This window comes from Tachysurus fulvidraco, chromosome 11, assembly GCF_022655615.1.
Source record: "Tachysurus fulvidraco isolate hzauxx_2018 chromosome 11, HZAU_PFXX_2.0, whole genome shotgun sequence".
NCBI classification, from domain to species: domain Eukaryota; kingdom Metazoa; phylum Chordata; class Actinopteri; order Siluriformes; family Bagridae; genus Tachysurus; species Tachysurus fulvidraco.
Genome location: NC_062528.1, coordinates 7,437,885 through 7,453,558, shown reverse-complemented (window position 1 = coordinate 7,453,558; position 15,674 = coordinate 7,437,885). Strand labels below are relative to the sequence as shown.

Below are 15,674 nucleotides of genomic sequence, written 5' to 3'. Positions count from 1 at the left end.
GGAGAGAAGGAGAGAGAGAGAGAGAGAGAGAGAGAGAGAGAGAGAGAGAGAGAGAGAGAGAGAGAGAGAGAGAAAGGAGGGACACTAGTTACTTCAAGCATGATGAAGTAATTGTAATAAACCCATGCCAAACCCAACTAAAAGAAAGTATGTGAAGCAGGATGAAGAATAAACTAAAGACAAAAAAGCAAAAACAAAGATTATAGAGGCTGTTGAAGAACCATAAGATTGGGGTTGCCAGGTTCAGTGTATAATGATGTGTATGATGAATTGCATAAATAAACAAATATACAAATGCACAGCAATCTACTTGTTTCCCACAAAAAGACTTGTAATAGGAGTGAGAATTTAGATGAAACCTGGCAACCCATCCCAAAAAGCTTTAGCAATCTTAAATAGATAAACAAGTAAATAGATAAAAATACACTACTTATTTTTAGTATCTGTATTTATATTTGCTTAGGACAAGTTATAACCCCCACATCCCTGTGGAGTGCATCACACCACACAGGACAAACTTACTCTGGCTCAGTTAGGGGTGTCGTCTCATTTGGCTCAGCGTGTCCCCCTACATCATGATTGGCTGTGAGCCCATCCTCAGTCCTAGTCTCTTTGGTGTCCTCCTTCCTGAAAGGAGAGAGACTTGGGATCATTTACAGCAGCAGATCATTTTACAACCTAATCAACACAATTAGGAAGTAACAGGAATTTTTGTTGGTGCAGTATTTATTCTTTAAATTCTTTTTCTTTTGTGTCACATATTCCATCTCTTTAGTGGCTCCTAGATGAAGGTCTACACTACATTGTGAATGTGTATTAATTAGCTGGAATATGGAGAGATGAATCTTCTAACCCTTAGACACGCATGTTCAAACAAAAACGGTGTTTCAATTAACCGCACACTAAAAGTTCTAAAACTCAATTAACGGAACGTGAGAGAAATCTGTGAGAGGAAGAACCTCTTAGAGTCGACCTGTCTGCTATGGGTGACAGCATGATTGATGACTAAATTTCAGCAGTGACTGGCTGATAAATGTAGTAGTTTTGATTGTCGCTCATAGACAAAAAAAAAAAAAAAAAAAATTAAACAAAGACTAAATCCGACATGTGAAAAAGTTTCCCATGCCAATACATATAGTATAGTATTTCATTAAGGTGTAACTGGAACAGCCTTTTATATAAACAAACTAAACCCAAGATTAATATAAATGCCCTTTAATGCAGTCAACAGCTAAAGAAAACTTAATGAATTTTAGGGATGCGGTGTTGCAGATAGTGATTATGTGAGTTCCTCATTTGTTTGTACATACAGTACACTAACACTGGAGTAAGAAGTAATAGAAATAACATATTCAAAGAAATACACAAAAAAAAAAGTGAAAAAGTGAAGTGACATACAGCTAAGTACAGTGACCATACTCAGAATTTGTTCTCTGCATTTAACCCATCCAAAGTGCACACACACACACACACACACACACACACACACACACACACACACACACACACACACACACACACACACACACACACACACACACACACACACACACACACACACACCATGAACACACACCCGGAGCAGTGATCAGCCATTTATGCTGCGGTACCAGGGGAGCAGTTGGGGAGTTCGGGGCCTTGCTCAAGGGCACCTCAGTCATGGCCGGCCCGAGACTCGAACCTACTGTTGCCGCTAAATTATTCAAAGCCATCGGACCAACCGGAATCAAGAAACCAACAGTGCTATAGTGGAATAAAGGGATCTAATTGAAAGATGTTGAGGCAGACAACCTGATGTGGCCAGGATCACGGCCGTCAGACAGTGAGTGGTCAGACAGGGCTATTACTGTTACATGAACATGACTCACAATAGAGAGATATTTCCATCTTTCCTGTAGCAAAGTAGCAGAGAATTTCAATAGCTTCATTTTGTACCACAAAAACAACAAAAAAAAACAAAAAACTAGCATGACATTGAGGAGAATTTCAATATCAGTCATGGCACCAATGCTGTAGCCAACTATCTAATTAATTAACGTTAACTTAATGCTGAATTTTAAGTTAGAGTTAGAATAATGTGATGCTAATTGACTTTATGTAGTAAATACTAATATGTAATTATAATAATATGATTAATAAAAACCCAAGCTGATCTGTACTGTAATTTAGCCAAGGTGGTCAGCAGCAGAAATGCATCAGCCTGTAAATTTGTTGTATAGTGGCCAATGGATTTGCCTGAAATACTGTAGCTTAAATGAAAGTGCATCTACTAATATTACAGAACAGGGCTACATTAGGGCCAATATATAAAACCACATATGAAAAATAAAAACGTAAACAACAAAATGGTTTTTGAAGATGAAAATAATTTATTGGTAATAGAAAAAAAAAAACATGTCAAGCTCTTTAGACTGTGGGCGGAAAATATTTGAAATTGAATGCACGCTCTGTCTTCTCTTCACAGCCTGTCAATGTCTCATATCTCCTCGCTCCTCTTTTTCCCTCAGCTGTCTTTATGTCACACTCTGTATCCAACTTGTGTCTTTTTTCTCTGCTCTGAATCTGCTATACAATTTATCACTGACATGCCTATTTCATTTTTACCCAAATAGGAATTTGTACGCATAAACAGTGCTTTAATTATATTTAAAAGACAATATACATAATAAGTTCTTTAATAAAGTGCTGGCTTGACTGATAGGTCATTTCCTGTAGGTAAACGGTATTAATGCAAGAGCTTAGTCAGATTGCATAGGTACCACTGGGGCTGCCATTCATAAATAAATAAATAAATAAATAAATAAATAAATAAATAAATAAATAAATAAATACAAATATAGAAGTTTGTGTTTGGGGTAATAATATACAGTGTCTGTGAGTTATCTGTGATATGGGTGCCAAAGATATTGGAATGAGGTGGTATAAAATTTAATACAGCTTCACTACGATATTCTAAAAATTTTAATTAAAAATTTTCAAAAGATAAAAAAACAAAACAGAAACACAATTCTAATGTTAGCATGCTACATGTTTTTGTGTGTGTGATTTTGTGTGTGTGTGTGTGTGTGTGAGAGAGAGAGAGAGAGAGAGAGAGAGAGAGAGAGAGAGAGAGAGAGAGAGAGAGAGAACATAAGTGCCTGTGAGACAGAAGGAAATAAAAAACAAAAACACAAAATGGCCCCAATGCCCAAACAGCCCATCTGCAACAAAAAAACCTTTCCATGTAAATATTGCAAATTATATATTTTTTTCCTCAGAAAAGAAACATTTTCAAATGTTAAAATCTGTCTCTTTATCAGCCTTTTCTTCCTCTGTTATTAACCACTTACCCAAAAGAGTACTTAGCGTTCGTGAGCTAGCATTTCATTTGCTACAGGATATCGACTGCTGTCCTTTTATGTGTTCGTTGTAAAGCTGCTTGAAATCATGACAGCTCTCACTGAGCATATCACATTTTTAATAATAATTAGCTCTGCTTTTTAACTCCATGACTCATCATAAGATATGTAATTATTTTTAAGTTTCTAAAGTATTTATTCGCTGTAATGGTTACTGAGAAATCTTTTGCCAGTTTCTTTTAAATGTTCAGCCTGTTGTGGATTGGAAGGTCTTTCGCTGCTCAGCTGGAAATAGTTATTATTTGAAGTACTTTAGCCTTCCTGTCAACTTGAACCAATACACCCACTGTCTTCTGGCCACTCTCATAAACCGGGTGTTTTTACTTTTTCACAGCATTGTGTGTCCACTCTAGATTCTCTAACATCTCTGGAGGAGATCAACGGTTTCCTTAAATACTTTAGTGTTACCCGTGTTACCAACACACACTATGATCAAACTCACAGAGAACACATTATTCCTCATTGTGATGTTTAACGATATCATTAACTGAAGCTCTTGACTTGTATCTGCATTTTATACATTACGCTGCACCAAATCATGGATTATGAAACAAACAAACAAAAATACAAGCAAACAAACAAGGTGTTCCTAATAAAATGCTTAAATGCTTACAAATTTACGTCAGAATTTTTTACCAGATCGTTTAGTTAGTCAACTCTGATGTTTGTATTATATCATTTTCTGTTACAGATAAACAGTCTCGAGCGAATCAAAGAAATTAACGAACACTCGGTCTACTTACACAAATGCAGCCTTTCCTGTCTCTACGTCTTTACTCTTTGGACTGGTCCCAGGTTTGCCACAGAGACACATTAGCAAGCCGCACTTGTTGACAAAGCAGCAGGTGGCGTCGATGGCTAACAACAGGACCACACACGCCAGGATGAGGATCCCAACAATCAGCCCTGTACTCAGGCCTGAACTGTCTTCAATGTAGTCTGGGGGAAACAGAGCGCCAGAGAGAGAGAGATAGAGAAAGAGAAAAATAGAGAGAGAGAGAGAGAGAGAGAGAGAGAGAGAGAGAGAGAGAGAGAGAGAGAGAGAAAGTGTGGACTAAGAAAACTGGCTCAAGGTTAACTTTTATCTTCTATAAGCAAAAGAAAGCAATTATTAGGAATGACTAATGACTATCTATCTATCTATCTATCTATCTATCTATCTATCTATCTATCTATCTATATATATATATATATATATATATATATATATATATATATATATATATATATATATATATACACACAAAATCTACACTCCATAGTGAATTAAAACATTTATATCATAACAGATTTATTTAACTTGTCTAATAATCAATACACAAAATGACACTTGAGGTGTGACTCATGACAAATATTAAAAATCTGCTTCTGTAACCGTTTGCTCCATTTTTCCATTTTTTGTTAGATTTCATAGTATTCGATGCAGTTTTATGTCTAGGTTGCCTCTGATGATGTTTGATGATGATATTTCTTGTTCATTACGTTTTGGTACAGTGTGTTGCTGAGAGAACGTGCCAAGGTCAGAGGTGAGAGTCTGCTGAGAGACTCAGCTGGCCCTTATACTTACAAAGTTTGAGCTGGTATAACCTTTCTGAAATGATACCTCTGTTTGTTGAACAAGCGGTTCTGAAAATTCTTCAATCGCACAAATCAAACCCGTATCTGAAGATCAATCTAGTCTCCTGACTCATAGACTCATCTTTGCTAAATTTGAACACTCATCAAAGCTGAGTTTAATTTTGCCCTGAGGCAGATGGCTATGTTAGTTTACTTCCCACATAAAAACAAATGTCAGTGTAGGTTCATCTGTTCTTTATCTCTAATTTTGATTTTCAAGTAATATGACTCTCTGTAAAACAGAATATAGAAAAGTTCATTTGGACTAATGCTTAGACCCCTTTCTGTACAAACCCATTTGCAATCAAGGTACCAAAAACAACAACAACAACAAAAAAAAAGGATTCTGAAAGAGAGAAGCAGCAAAAAGACCTTTTGATGATACAAAATAAAAACAAAAATGTCACATATATTGCACATATAAGTTTAGTAGCACAAAACAGTATACTCACCAGCAAATATCAGCAACAACTAATATGACGATGATTTCAGCTGTCATAAATACATTTGCAGGTTTCAATAAAAACAACAGCAATAAAAAGTCTGTCAAAATGAACAAGCTGTTGCACTGAGATGATCCAGACCATATTAAAACATTAGGAAATGATAATGCAGGCAACCAGTTTATATATAAAAAAAAAGGTATTTAATAAATCCTGATATGCACATGCCTAGAGAGTACATGCCGATGGTTTTAGCCGTTACTCCTGTAGATTTACAGAAAAACAGAGTTGCAAGATCTCAGAAAATATTTCGATGACGTTACAAAGTCTTTCCTTGAAGATCATATAATGTACAGTTTTATACAGTATTTCAGCAGTTAGAAAATTAGTTAAATATGTACAGATAAGCAGAACCAGATTTGTCACATATAAACCTAGTTTAGTGCTTTCCGTCGTCCCTGTACAGTGCATTCGGCCAAAAAGAAACAAATGTGCTCTATAATATAGATATGACCAACGGAAACTGAGACCGTCTCTTTTGTTAATTATGTTAATCCACACTTCGGGCTCAGTTGTATCAGCAAAAAGATCAAATAATTAGCAGAAATTTCAGTCAGGATGCCCTGAACATAAAAACAGCTCTCGTTCATAAAACTATCAAAGCAATGACAGCAGGAACAGCGAGAGCACCATCGGCAACAAGGTGCACATCACTGAAGAGCTGCCGAGTGTGACTGATAAACACACGCGCACACACACACACACACACACACACACACACACACACACACACACACACACACACACACACACACACACACACAAAACAAGTCAGAGATACAGAAATGCATATATATTGAAATTTCATGAAAGGAAAAAAAAACAGCAAAGGTAGGAGGATATTGTAGAAAAATATATTGCATGTGTGGGAATGTGATGATCCATCCATATCCAAGACCAGGCACAATGACACACGACAAACAGAGAAAGGAAGAGGGAAATGGGAGGGAAAAGAGAGAAGAAAAAAGAGAAATAACAGTCAAAACCACAGAAATAAAGTTTGGAAATTAACCAAAAAGTGAACTGATGTCACAGTGGAAAGCAGAATGAAAAAAAAAAAAGCATCCGTGTTCAAAGCTGATGCATGTGAGGGTGGTGAATAAAGCGGCTCTGATATTAGGCTGCATTTGGAGCAATGTTCATCACATACAGACCTGGATATTAAAGGATATTTAAGTTTTTCAAATCATCATCTAAAGTACAGGCAAAATCATTACTAAAGCTAATTATATCTGAAAGAGAACCTAAAAGTCTGGTGAAAAACGAGGAAACAAAAAGTGGGATGATGAGAAAAAGTCAAACATTAACAAAACAAAACTAATAATAAGAATATGGGACACTTGTGTTCATAAAGAGTCTATGAATGATCTCAGAGCACTTCGAATTTAGCTTAAGAATTTCTAACTAGGAATATTAAGAGTTATTCAGGACCAATCTCTGTAACTCTGAGCAAGGAAAATATTTTATCTTAGAGAGGAGGCGGGGCTTAACCCGTTACTAGGTATGACGCATGCTTTTGAAGACTGTGATTGGTTGTCCAATAAAAACAATGGATAAATAGGAGCGCATTTAAATCTGGTCTATTATAAGCCTTTACTTTTTCTCTATGTTAAGATATTTAAGGCTATATCATGTAGGGATTAAATTTGTGACCGATTACATATATATATATATATATATATATATATATATATATATATATATATATATATATATATATATATATTCCAACATAATCTAATCTGTAGCACCTTATTTGCTCATTATCATTATTAAATATTGTATACAATACATTTTTGTATACAAAAATCACTAGGAGCAACTCTACATACTAAGAATTTTCATAAATACTGGTCTGTTATTAATTGAATTCAACCTGAAACTGAAAAAAAAAAATATGTGAAATTTATGAAAATTATGTAAAAACAAATAAATAAATAAATATCCTAATATACTTATACTGATGCAAGACTAGACATAACACAGAAAAGGGAAAAAGGCAAATCGCAAAGACACCAAACACGAGAATCAAGAAAGCTAAATCTGGGTTAGAAAAGGAAAAAACAGTGAAGTCAGCAGTGCTGAACTCATCCAGGCCTGTGAGTGTGGAACAGAGCTCCATAGAGGAAGCAAAGGGCTGGACATGACAGATGACTGCGGCACCTGGACCCTAAATGAAGTGCTGCTCATAAAACTCAGAATAACTCAATGGATTTAAGATTAAATGTACCTAAAATCACCTCGTTTGTGATTTGAAACAGTAAAATTCTGGGTTAATCTTGTTTTGTAAAGCATTTTAGTACATTTTTCACCCAGAGCAAACCCATCGCTTACTCATCACTCCATAATGGTAATATTTGCTCAATACAGTTATTCTGTGATAGTTTGAAGCCAATTGCATTTCTAAATTACATTTTCATCTTGTATTTTCGAAGTCTCTTTATTCACTTTAATAATCCTCTAAAATATAAAATAAATTTAACAGAGCTGCTGCTTTATCCAATTTATGTCGATACAAAATTCATAACACGTCGACATTTAAAACCCGTTTGTGTTAAATCCAAAGTGATATGTTAAATTTGGTTTGAGTTAATCCAATGTGGGATTGTTCTCTACTTCCTGTGTAAAATAGGGTTTAGACTACAGGCAGAAATGAAGACGCAGCTATTTATTTACCCTTTTTTGGACACTGGATGAATTATGTGTGATATGTACAGTATACATAAGTAGTAATGTATAAACATTATAATAAGGTACTCAGGGTTTTTGCAGGTATGCTGTGACCAGTTTTTATAGACCTTTATTGCTATAGCAGTTGAAATAAGCTAACTTTAGGAAGTAATGGAAATATATGAAATGGCTAGAGGTTTGTGTTAATGTGCTTGCAAAGCCTTTCTGTTAAGCATGTACTGTAAGTGTGGTGGACTGGAAAATCCCACTGGAGGTAGTTGGGCTAAATTCTGACTAAAATCAGCTATAATTCACAAAACTAATTGGGTTCTACTTCACCCCTCATATCTGCTAGCGGCCAATTATAGCTGTCAATACCATTGGGGCGTCGAGATCATGGAATATGATTACAATGGAACCTAACGTTTTTCTTCTAAACTTTAAGAAACCATCATAAGCTCCACAGCCAAACATTTGTGGACCTGACCATAACATTCATACATGCATTAGAAACATCTGTAATGGAAAATTTTCCAGATTCTCATTCCAGATTTAGTGTTAAAATAACCTCCACTGTTTTTAGAAGGATATCCGCTAGATTTTGGAGCATCACTGTGGGGATTTGTGTTCATTCAGCCACAAGAGGACAGACACAGATATCAGGTAAGGAGGCCTGGGGTGCAGTCGGTGTTCCAGTTCATCCCAGACGTTCAGTGGGGTTAAGGCCCACTTCAACCTTGGCAAACCATGGCTTTATATACCTCACTTTGTGCACAAAGGCATAGTGATATTGGAACATTTTAGGGATCCTTACCTCCAGTAAAGGGAAATGCTACAACATAAAGACATCCTACACAATTGTGTGACAAACAGTTTGGCGAAGAACCACATATAGAGATGTGATGGTCAAGTGTCCACAAACTTTTGGCCTTTTTTGCTAAGAATGCATTAAGTAAATAAGAAGCTAATTAAACAAATACAAATGTGAAATAAATAGCTGTAGGCTGTGAATAAAGGCAAAAAGAAACAAAAACATTGTTTCCATGGTCGTATTTCTTCCTATAATATTTTATTTATTACATGGTAAATGAAATGCAAATGAAATCGATTTATTTCTAAACTTCATTCGGTTGCATTTGTGTAGCGTTTTGAACAGACATAACAGCGTCAAAGAAATAAAGCATGTAGCTTTAGATCTCGTTTGAGCATGTCAGAGGTGACAGCGGCAAAGAAAACTAAAAGAAATACAATCTTTTATTTACTCTAGTCTGAAACGTTCTTTTCTTCCTTTTCGCGTAATTTTTTTTTAAGAACAGAGAGAAAGAAATGCTAGAAAGAAAGACATCTGTCCAGGAAAATCCATAGCATTTAAAACTTTACATATATAGATAAAAAAGTCAATATTTTATTTTGTGAAGGGTTTTCCCAGGCTGCCACACACACATATCCTGTACAATAGTGCAGGAGGATAGCAGAACATAGTGTGATCTGGTGTTAAATGAAAATGTCTTAGTACATTAGTACATTAGACAAGTACTATAAACCTTACTCAAAACACCTCGTAGCGAAAAACCTTATACTTCATCTTAAAGAAATACATTACCAATTGGACCAGACAACAGTTTCAGTTAAGCCTCGGAAATCTCATTTGTTTAGACACTCCTGTGAAAGCACCTTACAGATATGTGTGCTGTAAGAGTTTCTTATTGGCATGCTGCTCAAGAAGCAGTAGCAAAAAGAATTAGGGGTATAAGAGCGAAACAAACAGGCTTTGGATCCCATCCACTTTCTTCCTGCTGGGCCACAGAATGTGTGCATCCAAGTTTCCTCTATCTACAGAGCTATCCCAGAGTGTTAATAAGAAAAGCTCTCAGGACTGTGCTGCACCAGATGCTCATTAGGTTGAAATGAGTCAAGCGAGTCCAACTGTGACCTTCGCTCATCAGACCAGACTGAACCCGCTGATCACGGCTCACTTTATGGTGCTTTGAAGCTCCGATTTGACCCAAAAATGACATTTTTGCAATGACCTGGTCTCAAAGCAGAGCAGAGATTCACTGATCTACTTTAGTAAGGTGGCTGGTGAAAAATGAACAGAGACCGTGACTCAGACAGCCATAATAGTGCCAGAGCTACTGGACATCATGAGTAGGGTCAGTAATGGAGGAAAACCACTGTGAAACTATAAAAATGGCTTGATGTCCCTCTTGAGTTTGATGAACTCTCATAACAGAAAGAAAAATTTCTTTCTCTGCAGACGTTCACTTAAAAGTATATGTCCAAATACCAAACTAACAGATGAACAGTTGCTTGCCATGACTCAGTATGCATCATAATGCAAGTGGCCAAAGAATGAGTGAGAAAAAAGGCGACTTCTCACTGCATTCATGTACTTGGTGCTATAACAGCTCTGAGTCAGCCGTTAATGTTGTGCGTCAGTATGCGTCGGTGCGAGGGATGGATGGACGGATGGGGGAGGAATGGAAGTGCAAGCGGAGAAGGAACTCACCTGGTGTGGCGGAGGGCTCAGAGGATGTGCGGAAGTTCAGTGAGCCAGGCTTCGACTTGCCCTGCTGGTTCTCGGCCACCACCGTCACGTCATACTCTGTGTTCCAGTCCAGGCCGCTGAGGAGCACGTGTCCACTTGAGCTTGAGACACGGAGCTCATCTTTCCATTCCAAATCCCCTTTCTACGTTAATCACAATCAATGGGAGAACTTACAGGCTCAAAAGTCTTTGGGATAATTTACTAACATTTGCTTGAACCACAAGAAATTTGATAACTTGAATTCCTGATATTAGAATTTCTGTATTAGCTAAGCTATCAGCAACTTTCACCAGCTGTAAGGTTTATATAGTATCATTAATTAATCTTCAAAATTTTTGGAAGAAGTCTTAAGTGCAACTCTTGCCAAAGGAACCAATAAATTTACACTTTCAATAAATATTAAAGGGTGGGGTGCACGTTGTTTGAGAAATGCTTCAGATAACTGAGTCGAGCGCAAAAACAAAATAGATGTGTAGCCAATGAGCAGAAATGGGAGTGTCTTACCAATATGCAGCGGAAAGAGTGTTCAGTGATAAAAATATCCCCTCGGCCAGCTGCCCCAGCAGGTTCCGCCATAATAGTGGGTTACGTATGTATGTGTGTGTGGGGCGGAGCTATCAAAACAGGGGTGACACCCATTTGGGTTAGGAGCTTGTTTGTTTAGGTGATTTCAAATGTCAACATTGGCTTTCAAACATCGTGCACCCCAACTTTAAGTATGCAATCCAATCACAAAAATTTCTGTGGTTTAGGAGTAAAAAAACAACACAAATGTTATTGGATAATAATCATTTGGGACATCATTTAGCTTCATCACAAGTCAATGTCTGTTAACACCTCTACATTTAAAATTCACCTAAATTATTCCTTATTTAAATTCAATTCTAAATGCAGTCTCTCATCAGCTACTCATCTCAGCTGATCTGATCAGCCTTTCACACTTAACTACCTTTAAATACTTACAGCTTTGTACCGGATGAGGTAGTGTGTGATGGGTGAGCCACCGTCATCCTGCTTGATCCACTGCACCTTGAGTGCATTGCCTTTAGACTGTGGGGTTCCTTCCAATTTTGGGGGACTTGGTTCCCCTGAAGACAAACACCAATAATAGCAGTGAGCACACGCACTGCCAAGAACATAACCACAATTTTTATAATTGTATTTATATGTACATTATTATCTATTATTTCACACAAAGTAGTGAACTAAATGATCGACACTGCTATTAATTTCTACATATTTATTTCTTACGATGATGTGGAGATGATCTTTATTGTTAAATCACTGATGTGTACTTCAGGATACTAAACTTTTATTGTGCTCAATAGAAGCAAAGCTATTAAGCGCATTAGCTGAGCACAATGGCGTAAGAAATAGAAATAATGAACGAACTACTGTTTACAAGCATCTAGAGACCTGTAGTCTATATGTGTGGCAGTCTGGGAAAGACTCATCCAAAAAAAAAAAAGGCCTTTATATAAACAAACAATTGAACAAACAAACAAACAAACAAACAAACAAATAAATAAAAAGATTTCCAATATATTCTCAGACTTTTGGACAGCACTGCACTCAGGTAAGAAAAAATGAAAACTTTCTTGAAGTAAAACTTGCTTTCTTTCGCATGTAACCACCATAAAGTCTGATTACACCGGAAAGTAAAAAAAATAAAATAAAATCACATATAATTTTTGACAGACAGGAAATGATTACAAGCTGAACTGATTAGGTTAATTATCTGATTTACTATGGCACTTAGATATCGCAACATCACAATTAACACAATCCCACTTAACTAGCAAGATTTAGAAAATGTATTTTATTTTATTTTATTTTTTACAAAGGAACTGTTTTTACAGTGCAAAACTTCAGCAATTTTGAGTGCCATAATTTAGCAATTGCACCATGCAAGAGGTTTTCCCAAACAGCCACACATATTATTTCTGTTATAAAGGAGAACTGAATACAAAAAAACACAACACACAAGTACAAATGTGTCATTTTCTGAAGCTGAACACATTGACCAGTTAACAGTAAAGCACTTCTGCGGGATAAAATACACCTCCACTTAACCACTTATTTCAGCTGTACTTGTGTAGAGCACAAGGAGACATGTTGCATTGTGTGTAATATTGTAAAAGCAGCGTAACCTCTCCTTCATGGACCATCATTCGTAACCCATTAGAGATTAATGACCCCTGGATGCTAATTTGATTCCCTACATGGTTTGGACACTACAGAATGACATTCAACAACATTAGCAGGGGCTTCGTGTGTAAAGACTATGCTTGAACAGACAGTGTTGAAAAATGAAGGCCTTTAGGCCACATTAGTACAATGATTAGCTACGCTTGATAAAAAAAAAGAAAAAAGAAAAGAAAAGAACAGAACGTCTCATTTAGTGCAGTTAAATCAAACTGCTTAAGGTGAAGCTTTTCTGATGACTTGTGCACTTCTAGAAGTGTTTCCTGTTTACAAGATAATCCCTGGTGTTGAGTAAATACCTGCAGTGCTGAATTAATTATTACAGCATTAACACTCCCAGTGTGAATGAACGCCTACACTATTTATATGACTCTGGCCAGAATTACATAAACACTGTGCGTGTTAGTTAAATGCCATGGCTGTTAAATTAACACTTGGGATTTTTCGGTGCAAATGAAAGACGTCTGAACATGAAGTGTGTGTTTGTTCGAGGCTTTGGTGTTTATGCTGAAGTAACACGGATGAAGCAAAGGCATGATTGTTGAGATGATAGATAGATAGATAGATAGATAGATAGATAGATAGATAGATAGATAGATAGATAGATAGATAGATAGATAGATAGATAAGATTCTATCCATTTGTGACCTAGATATACAGTAGCTGTTCTGTCCTTCAGTAAAGCTCATTTTCTGTGTTGATGCACACTAAATATATAACAATCAAAGCACAAATTATGCCACATTTGCATCTCTTCTCTACCTATAAAGGTACAGTAGAAAACCAATTAAGAACCAATGAAGAAACATAGCTCTGAGGTTCATAACGCACATTTATCAGAGGTATAAAGATAAAAAAAAACCTATGTTGAAAAATACAGTATAATGAAATGGACCCTGTTAATTCTGTAGCTGGGAGGTAAATGAACCAACATTTAAGATTAAATTACGCTTTAATGAAATGATTTTTTTTTCTTTGCCCTGATTTATGAAGAATTCAGTACTAATGAACGTGCAGCTGATCGAATGGATCATGCAGTTGGTAGACGTATTGTATGAGATTTACAAAGAAGATTTAAACGAATGACATCACGTCCAAAGTAGGGGCTGGAATTAACCTTGGTATTTTGCATGAATTTTGCAAAAATTTTGAAAATTTAAACCAATACTACAATTTAAGCATAGTGCTAACTTAAAGTGAGGAGATGTAGCATGTAATATGTTAATAAAGTTAACATTTTCAAACCTGTTTAAATTCTGATAGTATCAAAGGTGCAAAGGAAAATCTAACATGAAAACATCTTTACTGTGGTAAAAAAAAAATGCTTTAAAAAAAAAAGAACTTTTTTTTTGTTTTAAGCTGTAATACACTTTATTTTAATTCATTGTAATAGTAAAAAAATATAATCCGTAAATATAATGTATATTATTTACAAAAAAAAAGATCAAACCGGTAGCGATGAATCATACAGTGGGTTTAATACTTAAATTTACAGTGACAAGTATTTAACACTTATTTAGCATTAGGTAGATAGACTGAATATACAGATAAGACGTGACTTTTTATTGACGGTAAAGACACAATAGCATATATATTTTTTTAATTACTTGTTATCGAGCTCGCACCTGCTTTTAATTATTAAGTCACAGATGTCAACTTTTAATAAATCAAGACGTAAAGGAGCAAGACTGGAATATTTGGGTTAATTGCGAATTATTTATACCTGAGCTGAGTTTGAAATAAGATGTCTTGCAAAATATTAAAACCTACTGGTCTTTTCCTATATACAGACGACGACAACAGAATATATTATTGATTTGCAAGAGGGTTCATTTGCATGTTGAAGTCTTGTGAGATATCAAAGAGCAAAATGAAATAACGATTAACAAGTGATATATTCTGCAAGTCGCCAAAGCAGAGCAGGATGAATAGATACCAATATGTAACATCCCTCGAACCCTGGGCTGCCAAAATGTTTATAGCGGCAGTCAAAAGGAGAGAGGATGTTCCTGGGTCATCTACCCGGCACTGCCTGTGGGGAATTGTTTTCAGCTCCAGAGCTTTTGAAGTAGATTTTCATGGTTGGAAGGAAACGATAAATCTTTTTATCTCAGCTCCCATATTCTTTTCAGATAATATTCAAAGCAGTCAGAACACAGTGCTCGCTCAAGGGAAGTGTGTCGAAAAAAAAAAAAAAGGTGGATGGATGGATTTTCTGAAGTTGACTGAGGAGTTTTAGTTCGACTGTGAGGCAACGACTGGGGGAGAATTCAACGATCCAGCCTTGACTAATCCTACTCGTGAGAGCTGCAGAGCGAGAGTAGAGCATTTACCTTCTGTTCATCAGAGTGGACGACATCCGTGGCACCATGCAAGCCACATGACAAAAGGCAGACCGTACGCACGCACATGATTGGTTGAAAGGAAATTGGAAGAAGTCACATGAAAAAAAAAAACAACAGATGATGTGATTATGGACAAGAAATACAGTCAAGGGTGTTAAAGCCAGTTAACACAATTACACAAAGACATGAATCACATGAACAAAGGAATTCTAAGGGAAAATCAATCAAAACACTGAAAGCAAGCAGAGCTTCCTCTGATTGAACCAAGATGCAATATTACAGGGTAAAAAAATTTCGTACGCAAGTCTGAACCTAGCAGTGTTGTATCAAGTACAAGAAAGCAATACTTGAGTAAAAGTACAAGTATCGTACTAGAAAAAGACTTTGG

The 15,674-nt window shown here is 36.2% G+C and overlaps 1 protein-coding gene across 16 annotated transcripts in view; it reads right to left on the bottom strand.

Annotated features, from left to right (window-relative positions):
• ncam1b (neural cell adhesion molecule 1b) overlaps nt 1-15,674 on the bottom strand; it is a 94,191-nt gene that overhangs the window by 2,177 nt on the left and 76,340 nt on the right. For 10 of the 16 annotated variants that reach the window (XM_027173979.2, XM_027173980.2, XM_027173986.2 and 7 more), the window contains 4 exons: nt 11,700-11,824; nt 10,698-10,878; nt 4,142-4,337; nt 523-627 (listed from right to left, as the gene is read on the bottom strand). In XM_027173979.2, coding sequence (XP_027029780.2) covers nt 523-627; nt 4,142-4,337; nt 10,698-10,878; nt 11,700-11,824 — 607 coding nt within the window. Of the gene's footprint in view, nt 1-522; nt 628-4,141; nt 4,338-4,712; nt 6,193-10,697; nt 10,879-11,699; nt 11,825-15,674 lie in introns of those variants that run through there. The other 6 variants (XM_047820794.1, XM_027173990.2, XM_047820795.1 and 3 more) reach the window with 4 other exon arrangements.